Source organism: Dendronephthya gigantea, unplaced genomic scaffold, assembly GCF_004324835.1.
Source record: "Dendronephthya gigantea isolate DGI-Jeju-01 unplaced genomic scaffold, DenGig_1.0 000104F, whole genome shotgun sequence".
NCBI lineage: Eukaryota > Metazoa > Cnidaria > Anthozoa > Malacalcyonacea > Nephtheidae > Dendronephthya > Dendronephthya gigantea.
The window spans coordinates 493604-506633 of NW_021163114.1; the positions used below are offsets into that span (position 1 = coordinate 493604).

The following is a 13030-nucleotide window of genomic DNA, read 5'->3' on the forward strand; positions in this document are numbered from 1 at the left end:
AAGGGTGCATTGAAATACTGCAATCTAAACAGTAATGCATATCAGAAAGTATATAGCAAATTTTGAATTGAACACTAATAATAAACCTACACTACGCAATATTGACTCTCAGGTATAGATATGATTAGTAATTAGTGTTTTAATAAATTTCAGACAAACCAAACGTGACATCGAATTGTTCCAGTCCCGTCATACTATACGAAGGTGATAACTTCACCTGTCTGTGTAAAGGTGAAGGTGGAAACCCTCCTGCTAATGTTACCTGGTATAAAGATGGAGTCAAAATTAGTGATTTCCGAATAGAAAAACAAACGTTGAATATCTGGAGTGCTGATAGAACAGACACTGCAAATTACACGTGTGCAGCCAGAAACTACTCTTACGGAAATTTTAAAGATGAAGAATCCATCAAAATAATCGTTTATTGTAAGTATAGACATGTTTGATACTCAAAGGTGAAGTTAAACACTGCATGCAAATTTAAAGAGTACAGAATATTTTGTGATTAGAATTAAAAGGCACAGACAACCCAGTTACGCTTGTTTCTCAAACCCAAAGTGCTTCTTAGAGTTTGCTTTTTAGTTGTATCATTTCACATTTCAGTAAAACCAAATGTGACAATAAATTGCTCCAGTTCTATAACCGTTAACGAAGGCGACGATGTCACGTGTGAATGTAAATGTGAAGATGGTAACCCTCCAGCAAATGTACTTGGTTTAAAAATGGCACCCTCGCTGGTAAAGTGGGGAAGGAAGACAGCACGTTGAAGCGCCATAATGTAAAAAAGATTGACAGTGAAAATTACACGTGTGTAGGAGAGAGTCGCCCTACGGCACGCAATAAAAAGTCGATGACAATGACAGTTTATTGTAAGTTTTTAATATTTTGGATAAATATCGAAAGGAAATGCTTGACGATCGGGGTTTGGACTTGCTTTTGACTACAAGGACTTTCCTTCAGTTCCTTCGCTCAGGGGCGCCGGAATATCGATGATAACGGGGGCAGATATTCATATATTCGTGTTTGCAGATCGTAAAAACAATCGATTTCAAAAGGAGTAAATAATGCAGAACACAAATATATAAATATATGCCCACGTTATTATCGATATTCCGGCGCCCCTGCCTTCGCTTTTGCTTGAGTTCCAAACTCATAGTTAAATTGTTCTGGAGGAATTGCCGGCCGTACACGATATGATACTTGTTTTTTATAAGATTAAAGCACCAACTAGTCCCTTTCCCGGTTTATATTCTCATCAGTATGTTTTCTTTTCTTTTCGCAGATGTAACTATTGCGTTCTCTAATAATCCAGTTGTAATCGATGGATCTGTAAGCATAACGTATCATCAAATGGTCCCCCCTTCCTGAATTGCAGCATATTACATAACGGTACTGAAGTTGCGAATAATATGACGTATACCATATCATCGGTGAACTGGACACATTCTGGAGCATACAATTGCATTGCAATTAATAATTTGGGACAGCTTTCTGCTTCCAAATTTTTATATGTTAATAGTAAGTATAAAAATTTGGATTTTTTTGCAAACTCTAGCTATTACAGGGCAAATCATTTGCGCGCGTTAACACAAAAAGCCCTGTCTGGAATATCAAATTATGGAGCATAAAATCAGGGTCAGGTTGTTTGAAAATGTAGTTAACGTTACCCATAAGAAGTGCTTGCGTATACTGCCATACAGAAATAATACAGCCGGCCCCCAATTTAGTTTGGTGACTGTAGTTATAGGCGCTCTACAAGCAAGAGTGTTTTAATAAACAGTTTGTTTATTTAACGTTGGATATATACATGCTTACATTGTATTCTGACGAACTCATCAATCATCTCGGTAAGCAAGTCATAGCCTCTGCAGGTTGAGATCAGTTAAATTAGACTACGTCTTCTAAAATACCAGGGTCGATTGCAACAACGAACACGTTGCCAATACGGTCATCAACAACGCGATCTGTGAAAGTGAACTCTATACTTAACACGATGGTAAACACCAATATGACGAACCCTACGTCCAGGCTGAAGACAAGTGATAGACCAGGTAACTAAATGTATGAAAAAAAATTCCTATAGATCTAGGTGCAAGGTGATAAAAGGTCAACAACCAAATAAAAGTAATTGCAATTATATAAAATAACCTATACTAATCACACATTCCGCCGAATTTTCACAATTTTGTTTGTCAGAAAGCTTTTTCGGTTACTATGCAAACAAAGAGGAGGGTTTAAAACACTTTTGTTGCCATATCAAAAGGTGTAAGCCGGTTTGGAAACTGTTTTACAATTTCGTTTAATATGATATTAATAATTCTATTATCATGTACGAACGTGCTGATATAAATATACTATTCGGATAACAATTCTTTGACATTATTGATTTGTATAAGAAAATTTTTCATTTAATTTTAGAGAAAACAGTCTCAAGAGAATGTAATTGCAGTGGCACCGAATGGCATGTGATTGTCATAACATTGGGTTCAGGAATGATCGTTGGAGTTCTTCTCACTGCATTTGCTTTATATTCTCATCGTAAGTGGTTTAGAAACAAAAAACCTAAACTAACACCTGAAGCACAAGTAACTGCTGACGATCCAACTTATCAAGAACTTGATCTTACAAAAATGAATCGAGAAAATAATTATCAGTCGTTGAGAGGAAATGCGGCAAGGAATTACGCTGTAAGCAACGAGGAGGCGGAGGAGGCCTGTTATGCTGAGTTGAACAAAATCAGAGATGCGGAGAACAACTATCAATCTTTAACGTAAACGGTATCAACAATCCAAATGACACGAAAACGTCGGAAAAGATTTTTCAACTAAAATTCTATTTCTCCATTCAAACAACGTAATATATCCCTTGAGATACACTTTATTTCGGTTCGAAATTTTGGTCAGAGCTGTAGTTCTCGTAAGTAAACATAATTACAAGTTTTAGACAAGTTTCATAAATTAGAATAATAAAGCCCTTCTTTATAAGTTGAATTTTTCGCGCGAACATATAAAAGAACATGTAAATTTAAATATTGCAATCCATGTTAATTTTATATTTCCAGTCCCGTCATACTAAATGAAGGTGACCACTTCACCTGTCTGTGCAGTGGTGAAGGTGGAAACGCTCCTGCTAATGTTACCTGGTATAAAGATGGAGTCAAAATCAGTGATGCTGGAATAGAGAATCAAATGTTAAGTATCTGGAGTGCTGATAGAACAGATAATGGACATTATACGTGTGCAGCCAGCAGCTATCGTTATAAAAATTTTACAGATGAAGAATCTATCGAAGTAATAGTTTATTGTAAGTCGGCATGTTTTTTACACAAGGGTGCATTGAAATACTGCAAACTTAAACAGTAATGCATATCAGAAAGTACATAGAGCAAATTTTAAATTTAGTTACCATTGCGTGCCTCAAACTCCGCTAAACACGCGAAAGCATAATATGAGCTCAAATGACACCGCTTTCCTTTCATTCTATTAAGCTTTAAACTAACTCCTATACAATACGCAATATTGACTCTCAGGTATAGATATATATGATGAGTAATTAGGCTTTTAATAAATTTCAGACAAACCAAACGTGACATTGAATTGTTCCAGTCCCGTCATACTAAATGAAGGTGACAACTTCACCTGTCTATGTAGTGGTGAAGGTGGAAACCCTCCTGCTAATGTTACCTGGTATAAAGATGGAGTCAAAATTAGTGATTTTGGAATAGAGAATCAAACGTTGAATATTTGGAATGCTGACAGAACAGATAATGGAGATTACACGTGTGCAGCCAGAAGCAATCGTCACGAAAATTTTAGAGATGAAGAATCTATCGAAGTAATGGTTTATTGTAAGTCGGCATTTTTGTTACTCAAGGGTGCATTGAAATACTGCAATCTAAACAGTAATGCATATCAGAAAGTATATAGCAAATTTTGAATTGAACACTAATAATAAACCTACACTACGCAATATTGACTCTCAGGTATAGATATGATTAGTAATTAGTGTTTTAATAAATTTCAGACAAACCAAACGTGACATCGAATTGTTCCAGTCCCGTCATACTATACGAAGGTGATAACTTCACCTGTCTGTGTAAAGGTGAAGGTGGAAACCCTCCTGCTAATGTTACCTGGTATAAAGATGGAGTCAAAATTAGTGATTTCCGAATAGAAAAACAAACGTTGAATATCTGGAGTGCTGATAGAACAGACACTGCAAATTACACGTGTGCAGCCAGAAACTACTCTTACGGAAATTTTAAAGATGAAGAATCCATCAAAATAATCGTTTATTGTAAGTATAGACATGTTTGATACTCAAAGGTGAAGTTAAACACTGCATGCAAATTTAAAGAGTACAGAATATTTTGTGATTAGAATTAAAAGGCACAGACAACCCAGTTACGCTTGTTTCTCAAACCCAAAGTGCTTCTTAGAGTTTGCTTTTTAGTTGTATCATTTTCACATTTCAGTAAAACCAAATGTGACAATAAATTGCTCCAGTTCTATAACCGTTAACGAAGGCGACGATGTCACGTGTGAATGTAAATGTGAAGATGGTAACCCTCCAGCAAATGTACTTGGTTTAAAAATGGCACCCTCGCTGGTAAAGTGGGGAAGGAAGACAGCACGTTGAAGCGCCATAATGTAAAAAAGATTGACAGTGAAAATTACACGTGTGTAGGAGAGAGTCGCCCTACGGCACGCAATAAAAAGTCGATGACAATGACAGTTTATTGTAAGTTTTTAATATTTTGGATAAATATCGAAAGGAAATGCTTGACGATCGGGGTTTGGACTTGCTTTTGACTACAAGGACTTTCCTTCAGTTCCTTCGCTCAGGGGCGCCGGAATATCGATGATAACGGGGGCAGATATTCATATATTCGTGTTTGCAGATCGTAAAAACAATCGATTTCAAAAGGAGTAAATAATGCAGAACACAAATATATAAATATATGCCCACGTTATTATCGATATTCCGGCGCCCCTGCCTTCGCTTTTGCTTGAGTTCCAAACTCATAGTTAAATTGTTCTGGAGGAATTGCCGGCCGTACACGATATGATACTTGTTTTTTATAAGATTAAAGCACCAACTAGTCCCTTTCCCGGTTTATATTCTCATCAGTATGTTTTCTTTTCTTTTCGCAGATGTAACTATTGCGTTCTCTAATAATCCAGTTGTAATCGATGGATCTGTAAGCATAACGTACATCAAATGGTCCCCCCTTCCTGAATTGCAGCATATTACATAACGGTACTGAAGTTGCGAATAATATGACGTATACCATATCATCGGTGAACTGGACACATTCTGGAGCATACAATTGCATTGCAATTAATAATTTGGGACAGCTTTCTGCTTCCAAATTTTATATGTTAATAGTAAGTATAAAAATTTGGATTTTTTTGCAAACTCTAGCTATTACAGGGCAAATCATTTGCGCGCGTTAACACAAAAAGCCCTGTCTGGAATATCAAATTATGGAGCATAAAATCAGGGTCAGGTTGTTTGAAAATGTAGTTAACGTTACCCATAAGAAGTGCTTGCGTATACTGCCATACAGAAATAATACAGCCGGCCCCCAATTTAGTTTGGTGACTGTAGTTATAGGCGCTCTACAAGCAAGAGTGTTTTAATAAACAGTTTGTTTATTTAACGTTGGATATATACATGCTTACATTGTATTCTGACGAACTCATCAATCATCTCGGTAAGCAAGCATAGCCTCTGCAGGTTGAGATCAGTTAAATTAGACTACGTCTTCTAAAATACCAGGGTCGATTGCAACAACGAACACGTTGCCAATACGGTCATCAACAACGCGATCTGTGAAAGTGAACTCTATACTTAACACGATGGTAAACACCAATATGACGAACCCTACGTCCAGGCTGAAGACAAGTGATAGACCAGGTAACTAAATGTATGAAAAAAAATTCCTATAGATCTAGGTGCAAGGTGATAAAAGGTCAACAACCAAATAAAAGTAATTGCAATTATATAAAATAACCTATACTAATCACACATTCCGCCGAATTTTCACAATTTTGTTTGTCAGAAAGCTTTTTCGGTTACTATGCAAACAAAGAGGAGGGTTTAAAACACTTTTGTTGCCATATCAAAAGGTGTAAGCCGGTTTGGAAACTGTTTTAAATTTCGTTTAATATGATATTAATAATTCTATTATCATGTACGAACGTGCTGATATAAATATACTATTCGGATAACAATTCTTTGACATTATTGATTTGTATAAGAAAATTTTTCATTTAATTTTAGAGAAAACAGTCTCAAGAGAATGTAATTGCAGTGGCACCGAATGGCATGTGATTGTCATAACATTGGGTTCAGGAATGATCGTTGGAGTTCTTCTCACTGCATTTGCTTTATATTCTCATCGTAAGTGGTTTAGAAACAAAAACCTAAACTAACACCTGAAGCACAAGTAACTGCTGACGATCCAACTTATCAAGAACTTGATCTTACAAAAATGAATCGAGAAAATAATTATCAGTCGTTGAGAGGAAATGCGGCAAGGAATTACGCTGTAAGCAACGAGGAGGCGGAGGAGGCCTGTTATGCTGAGTTGAACAAAATCAGAGATGCGGAGAACAACTATCAATCTTTAACGTAAACGGTATCAACAATCCAAATGACACGAAAACGTCGGAAAAGATTTTTCAACTAAAATTCTATTTCTCCATTCAAACAACGTAATATATCCCTTGAGATACACTTTATTTCGGTTCGAAATTTTGGTCAGAGCTGTAGTTCTCGTAAGTAAACATAATTACAAGTTTTAGACAAGTTTCATAAATTAGAATAATAAAGCCCTTCTTTATAAGTTGAATTTTTCGCGCGAACATATAAAAGAACATGTAAATTTAAATATTGCAATCCATGTTAATTTTGTAAAGTGAAAATATTGGTAATGAAGATAATTTGTGGGTAAAAAGAATTACTGTCATCGTGTATAAGAATGCTTAATGAATCCTAAAGAGAGGTTTATCATCTCATTATCTACTGTTTGAATTGCATTCGACGCTACCAAAATGCGACGTATGAACTGGGCCTTAAACATTTACACACTTTTGGGTCCCAAAAGGGTGCTTAGGCATTTAAACTCTAACAATTCAAGTCTTTCGGGATAATTTAAATAGTTTTTGGGACACCCTGTATACTGCATGTACATACAGTATAATTATCATATTTTCCTTATAATGAGGCATTCAAGATGGTTATCTATGGTTTTGAATTCGGCACACATGAAGTGATGCAATACGACGCATGAAACGGTCTTTAGAGTCCAAACGAGAACAGGAAACAAATGGTCAGACAAAAGGTGAAAACAAAGGGAACAAAGAGCTACGCATGACTGTGTTTTTGTTTACCATATCAAATCCGACCACCTTGAACATGAAATAAATTAACTCAGTTTGTCGAAGCTGCGCTGCTGCAGAGAAGCACCATGTTTTATATGCAAACAATTTGGTATATGGCGGTTCAATAAAGAACCTACTTTGCTTGACAGTATTGTGTACTAAAGGCATATACTAAAGGCTTGCGGTAAATACAACATAGGAAAAGACTACCTAGTTTTGCTGGTAAGTGAAGACGGTAACTATACCGACAATATAATCTTTTATATTTGCAGTTCTTTGTATTATCACTCACTTTGATAATATTGGCTCAATCAATACGGACTTGAACCAGCGGCCGCAGGGCAGCGACAAGGGCCTAGTATAGGACAATGCATGTCAGTGAGATTTAAAAAGGTATAAAAATGAATATCTGTAGAAGTTTTTCGGGAGTTTTACGTGAAACGGACAACGTATTTATATTCAATATGGCGGATGCCGGGTGATTTCGTTCGAATATGGTTTCCTTCTGTGTGATGGCGCTCGCATGAGACATTGTTTCGTGGCCTCGCAATTTGGACTGAGGTATAAATACACAATTAATATACTTTTCTACTAGTGTAGTTGCATACACAAATTGCCCAATTACATGAAATGTTTAACAAATAGATAACATTGAATCGTTATCTGTTCAGTTATAGATAGATACACGGATGACGTCTTTGTGATAAGAACAAATTAAAAGCGACCATGCACTCGCGTGCACTTATATAATAAAATCGAGAAAATTCCGAAATTAAACAGGCAAATAGTTTCCCCAACACTTGGAAAATTCTCAAAGTAGAAATTTTGCAGATATCACGCGTACGTGATCTGGGATTGACGATATGCTATTGACTCGCTTAAGACACGTGCTAAAATGTGATTGGCTGACAAAATAAAACAAGAGATTACTGATCAAATTCGTTAAAATTTTCTGTGAGGTCATTCCGTGAGTCTGTCCTCTTATAAATGATTGCTCTCGACCAATGAAAATGTTTGAATTCTTAACGTTATTATATAAAATATGATAGCGCTCGCCTTAAAAACAACCCATAAATATGTCACCGAGTGCTAAATTGCATAAGGCATCAACTGCTTTTTAATATAATTTTTTTTTGCTGGTTTGGTTGTTTCACTCTGGCATTTTGTTTAAATTCCGTCCACCGAAGCCACAACAAAACGACTAAGGGAATCCATTTTAAAAGCGCTATTTTCATCGTTATTTGTCCTAACTAGAAGAGTAGCAAACCGAACTCAGAATAATCCCTTTCAGAAAATGAGTCCCATAAAGAGAAAATGATTTCCTGAACTTTATTTCTGTTATTATTTAGTATTTTTTGTTGCATGAGAAAGGTATTTAAAATTTAACAAGCCTTTGGCTTTGCATAAATGAATCAAGACAGAATGTTAACGTTTGCCCAATCACCACCTTCGTTATATTAAATGTTCGATTCGAAATATATCATTAATAAGATAATCAGGCTTCAAAATATATTCTTAAGATAATCGAGATGAATAAATACAGCCTCTAAGCCGTAAGTCTATGTTACAAATAAGCAATAGAAGTGAGTGAAAAATTTGAACAATAGCAGCAGATTCAAATAGCCATGTTATTAACAAGTCCGCTCTTGTCCCCGTATGCTTGAGGTTGGCCGTAGCCATAAGCAGGCGGAATTCCTCCTGGGTAACCATGTTGGGAAGATGACGATTGGTTGCTGGCAACAACAACTGTAGCGCCCGTGGGTTGCATTGGAGCGCCAGCTGTGACAACAACAATTGGATCCTGCAAAGGTCATATACGTACATGGCTGGTCAGATAATCCAAGAATTGTGATATTATACAGTAGCCGATATTATTATTGGGCAACATATGATCCCAAATCTAAAATCGCCCAAATGTTTACCACATCAGTAACATATATATAGAGAGGTCAGTATTAACCGCATGTATAGCTATCAGTTTTTTCAAAGTTTTCTAAATATAACGATGAATGGATTTCAGGTGTTGCTTGAGTGCGCATGCGCGCGTGCGTATATATGTAAAAAAGAGAAAAAAACTCCGATATACTGACCACAGGAGCACAGCAGGTTCCCAGGCAACCGAAAATTGATGCGGTTAAGCTGGTGATAGTAAGAATGATGAATACAACAAGACAAACGATGATTATGGCATGAACCGTATCAAGATCATCGCATTTCATATTCCCTGTAGAAAGTAAAAAGAGCGATTTATAGTCAAATTACTAATATTTCATAAATGTCTATTTTCAAATGGTAAAAACTTTATCGGCTCTTGCCGCCTGCCAGATGCAAAATCCCTTTTCTCTTTCTATCAGACTTTAGATCTACAACTCTTCTATGATTTAAAACGTCATTTCCTTACACGATTCACTGTCTGTCTCACCAGGACTTTTATTGTATATACAAGTGCAGGTATTCCCAGCAGTTGAACAGTTATTGTAATTGAGGACTTCATTTAACAGAACAGTAAAAATGACCAGTGTTATCGAACCGCCCAGAGAAACAATCACTGCGAGGATATTGAAGAACAAGGCGAAGCCCATCTAAAATTCAAATAATTAAAACGTTTTATCATTATAATTGATAAAAAATAAACTAGGAATCTTGGGAGTTGCTATGGCATAGCTCGAAAATTAATTATTACACGATGGTATTGTTTAAACCGCTATTCTTATACACAAATACAGGTGTAAAATCACTGATATTTGCTAAGACATGGTGACGCATTTAATTCAATTTTATGACTGTAATCTGGTTGCGAAATAAGCACAATTTGGTTGTGTGGAGATGGTGTGAAAACATTTCATTGTCTCAACATGCACAAGCCTCTGAAAACATGAAAAAGATGGATCTGAAAGGCTTCTAGCTGAGTTCCTACAGTACAATTATAATAACGCTTGTTTGCTTTAAAACTAAAAACCATGCACTATCCGGTGGATAGCGCTATCCGCGGCTTTCATACAACCGGCCCCTGGTTATTATCTGCTGCATGCATTCATGTTAAGCAAAAATTATATACAATTTCCCCTCACCACAACACCGTTTTTAGTTGCTCCTGCTACAATAGTGAGTATCCCTGGAACAGCGTACTAAAAATACGAGAATATTTCACATTAATTTATACACCACAGGGAGCGGTTGTTCGAAAGACGTTTGACTTAAACGGTGGATAACCGTTTAAGCTAAACGCCTTTTGAACAACCGGTCCCTGGGGTACTATCCCAGAACTGGATTAGGATTATTTTGATATCTTTAGCGTAAAAATCGAGCCTTTAGAGGATTTTTGCTGATTTTTTTTATATAATATAAACATGCATGATGATTAGAATTATCACATCGCCGGCAATACTATTTCACAATAATACAAATATCGAAAAAAAATTCGGGCAAAAAAATCCGAAAAACTGATCCCTTGGTCCAATTTTATCTCAGGAATCGATTTATGGGGTCAAATTTACCCTAGGGGGAGGGCGTCATGGAGTTTTGTCGCCTTCTCCAACCGCATGACAACATTCCGAGCACGCAGTAAGCACGCGCTTAGCAACAATTATCGTTGAGAACTTATAAAATGCTATTTCTCCGATTCTTTTGCACATCCTACCCTAAAAATTACTCAGAATTATAACAGAATGATAATATGTAAAATGCAAACGTCTTAAAGACAACAGAGAACAAAAAAACCGAGAAAATACGGAATTTCTAAAGTATATGGTTGCTATGGGTGAGTAATTTGAGATAACAAAGCAACCTATTATTTTGTCTCATGTTTCGACTTATAATACAAGTGCAGCTTATCACTATATGCTAGTTTGAGTTTACGATTTATATCGTCTTTTCAAGCTCTATCGTTTGGTGGTATTTTGGGGTCTTTGGTCCAAATACTTGCCGAGATATTTAGTTTTCCTTCTTCCCGACAATATTGTCGGGTTTAACCCGACAATATTAAATACGTACGACATTTAACTTTGCCAGAAAGAAACGCCGGCAGTCCAAATTGCCCTCGCGCCTTCTGTACTAGAAACGCAAAAGGTTTAGCCAAGAAGAAATAGAAAATGTTGAGTTTGTGGTTGTAATTCGTTGTTTATTAATTTCTACAGAAATCCCGGATATGCTTTTAAGTAATCTTCCAGTTCCACAATGTGATAAACAAATTGATTTGTACGAGATTAATTTTAACGATCGAATACCACAGAAAAAGCAGTTAAAGGCATTAATTCATCAAACAGAAAAGATAAGAACTTAAATTCAAGTTTTGAAGGAAAAAGTTTTCTATATTCACTTGAAGTTCGTAGCGTAGTGAAATTAACAAAATTCCGTCATTGAATCGGAATCACACAAGCCTTTTCAACGCGTCTTCCCTAGCCGCGTCAGTCATGAATCGTAAATTCCCTATTACTCGGGCTGTGGTTTATGAATAAGGATGGTAAATTTATACTTGGCAGCTAAAATATTTACGTAGGGACGGTTTGATTGCCAAATCTGCAAGGTCACCAATAGTGTGATGTTATACTGGTGTGTATTTATGCTCTACAAAAAGCCGACTTGGGCACGTGTAAGTGGGTACATACGTAATACGTAAGAAACAAAAAGGGCACCTTCGATTTTAAAATAGTCTTCACAGCTACATTAGCTTCTCCAGAAAGGCATTTTTCATCACAAAAGGGGCACTTTTGGTCCCATGAAAAATTTTTGGGGGGACGTGCCCTTTGTGACCCCTACCTCCGTTCCTATATATACATCCCTGTTTAAAATAATAAGAATTGTAACTATATACGCAACGCGTTGTTTGAATTTTTTCGAATCAATGGAATGTGTTTGGCTCAATCAATGTCCATATTTTAACATATCTGTCTGAACACGCCAAGATAAGCTTAATTCGTCTTAGTTGTGTTGTTTTATTAAATACAATGACAATCTAAAAATTTCAAAGAAAAGAGTGACGTTTGAATAACTTTCGCTCGAGAAAACGCTTATTTTTTCTATACACTGGCTGATGGTTATTTAATGAAATTCCACGCTGTATTCTGTATAGGAATTAATTAATCATCGTAGCTTTAAGGTTTTCGCGTCAACACGTACTTCCAGACAGATCTTGTCATCCTGACACTATTTGGTGAACAAATTCGTTCTTGTGCGTTAACTGCATGCGGTTGTCAAATACTTACATAAACAGACCACAGACCGGCTGAGGCGGCTACAGGACCAGACAACTTGCTCGCTAAAATTGCGCCACAGATCACTGTGATGAGAGCAAAACCCAGCAATATACAACCAGTGACTATCGAGCCAACAGCGGTACTTCTTGACATTGCCATGTTGAAAAACTTTGCGCGAAAATCCAGGGGCCGGTTGTTCAAAAGCAGGTTAAATTTAACCCTGGGTTAGTGCTAAACCTGGGTTAAAATCCTTAACCCTAGGTTAGCTAAACCTGGGTTAAAACTGTGTTGTTCAAAGTTGGGTTAGCGGTAGGGTTAGTTAACCCAGGGTTAAAATATTTAACCTAAGATTAAATGTATTTTAACGACTAAGTTGGATATAAGAACGTTTTCAATTGGTCAATAAACGAGCGGCAAAACTTTACCCGACGAGGATATATTGTCAGT

The 13030-nt window shown here is 36.5% G+C and overlaps 1 protein-coding gene across 1 annotated transcript; it reads right to left on the reverse strand.

Annotated features, from left to right (window-relative positions):
* Window positions 1–8995: 8995 nt before the first annotated feature.
* LOC114534688 lies at window positions 8996–12763 on the reverse strand. The gene is made up of 5 exons (XM_028556162.1): window positions 12593–12763; window positions 10460–10516; window positions 9790–9970; window positions 9479–9612; window positions 8996–9189 (listed from the first exon to the last, which is right to left on the reverse strand). The coding sequence occupies exons 1-5, from the start codon at window positions 12740–12742 to the stop codon at window positions 9004–9006; spliced, it is 708 nt and encodes a 235-aa protein (XP_028411963.1). The 5' UTR covers window positions 12743–12763; the 3' UTR covers window positions 8996–9003.
* Between the last annotated feature and the right edge of the window lie 267 nt (window positions 12764–13030).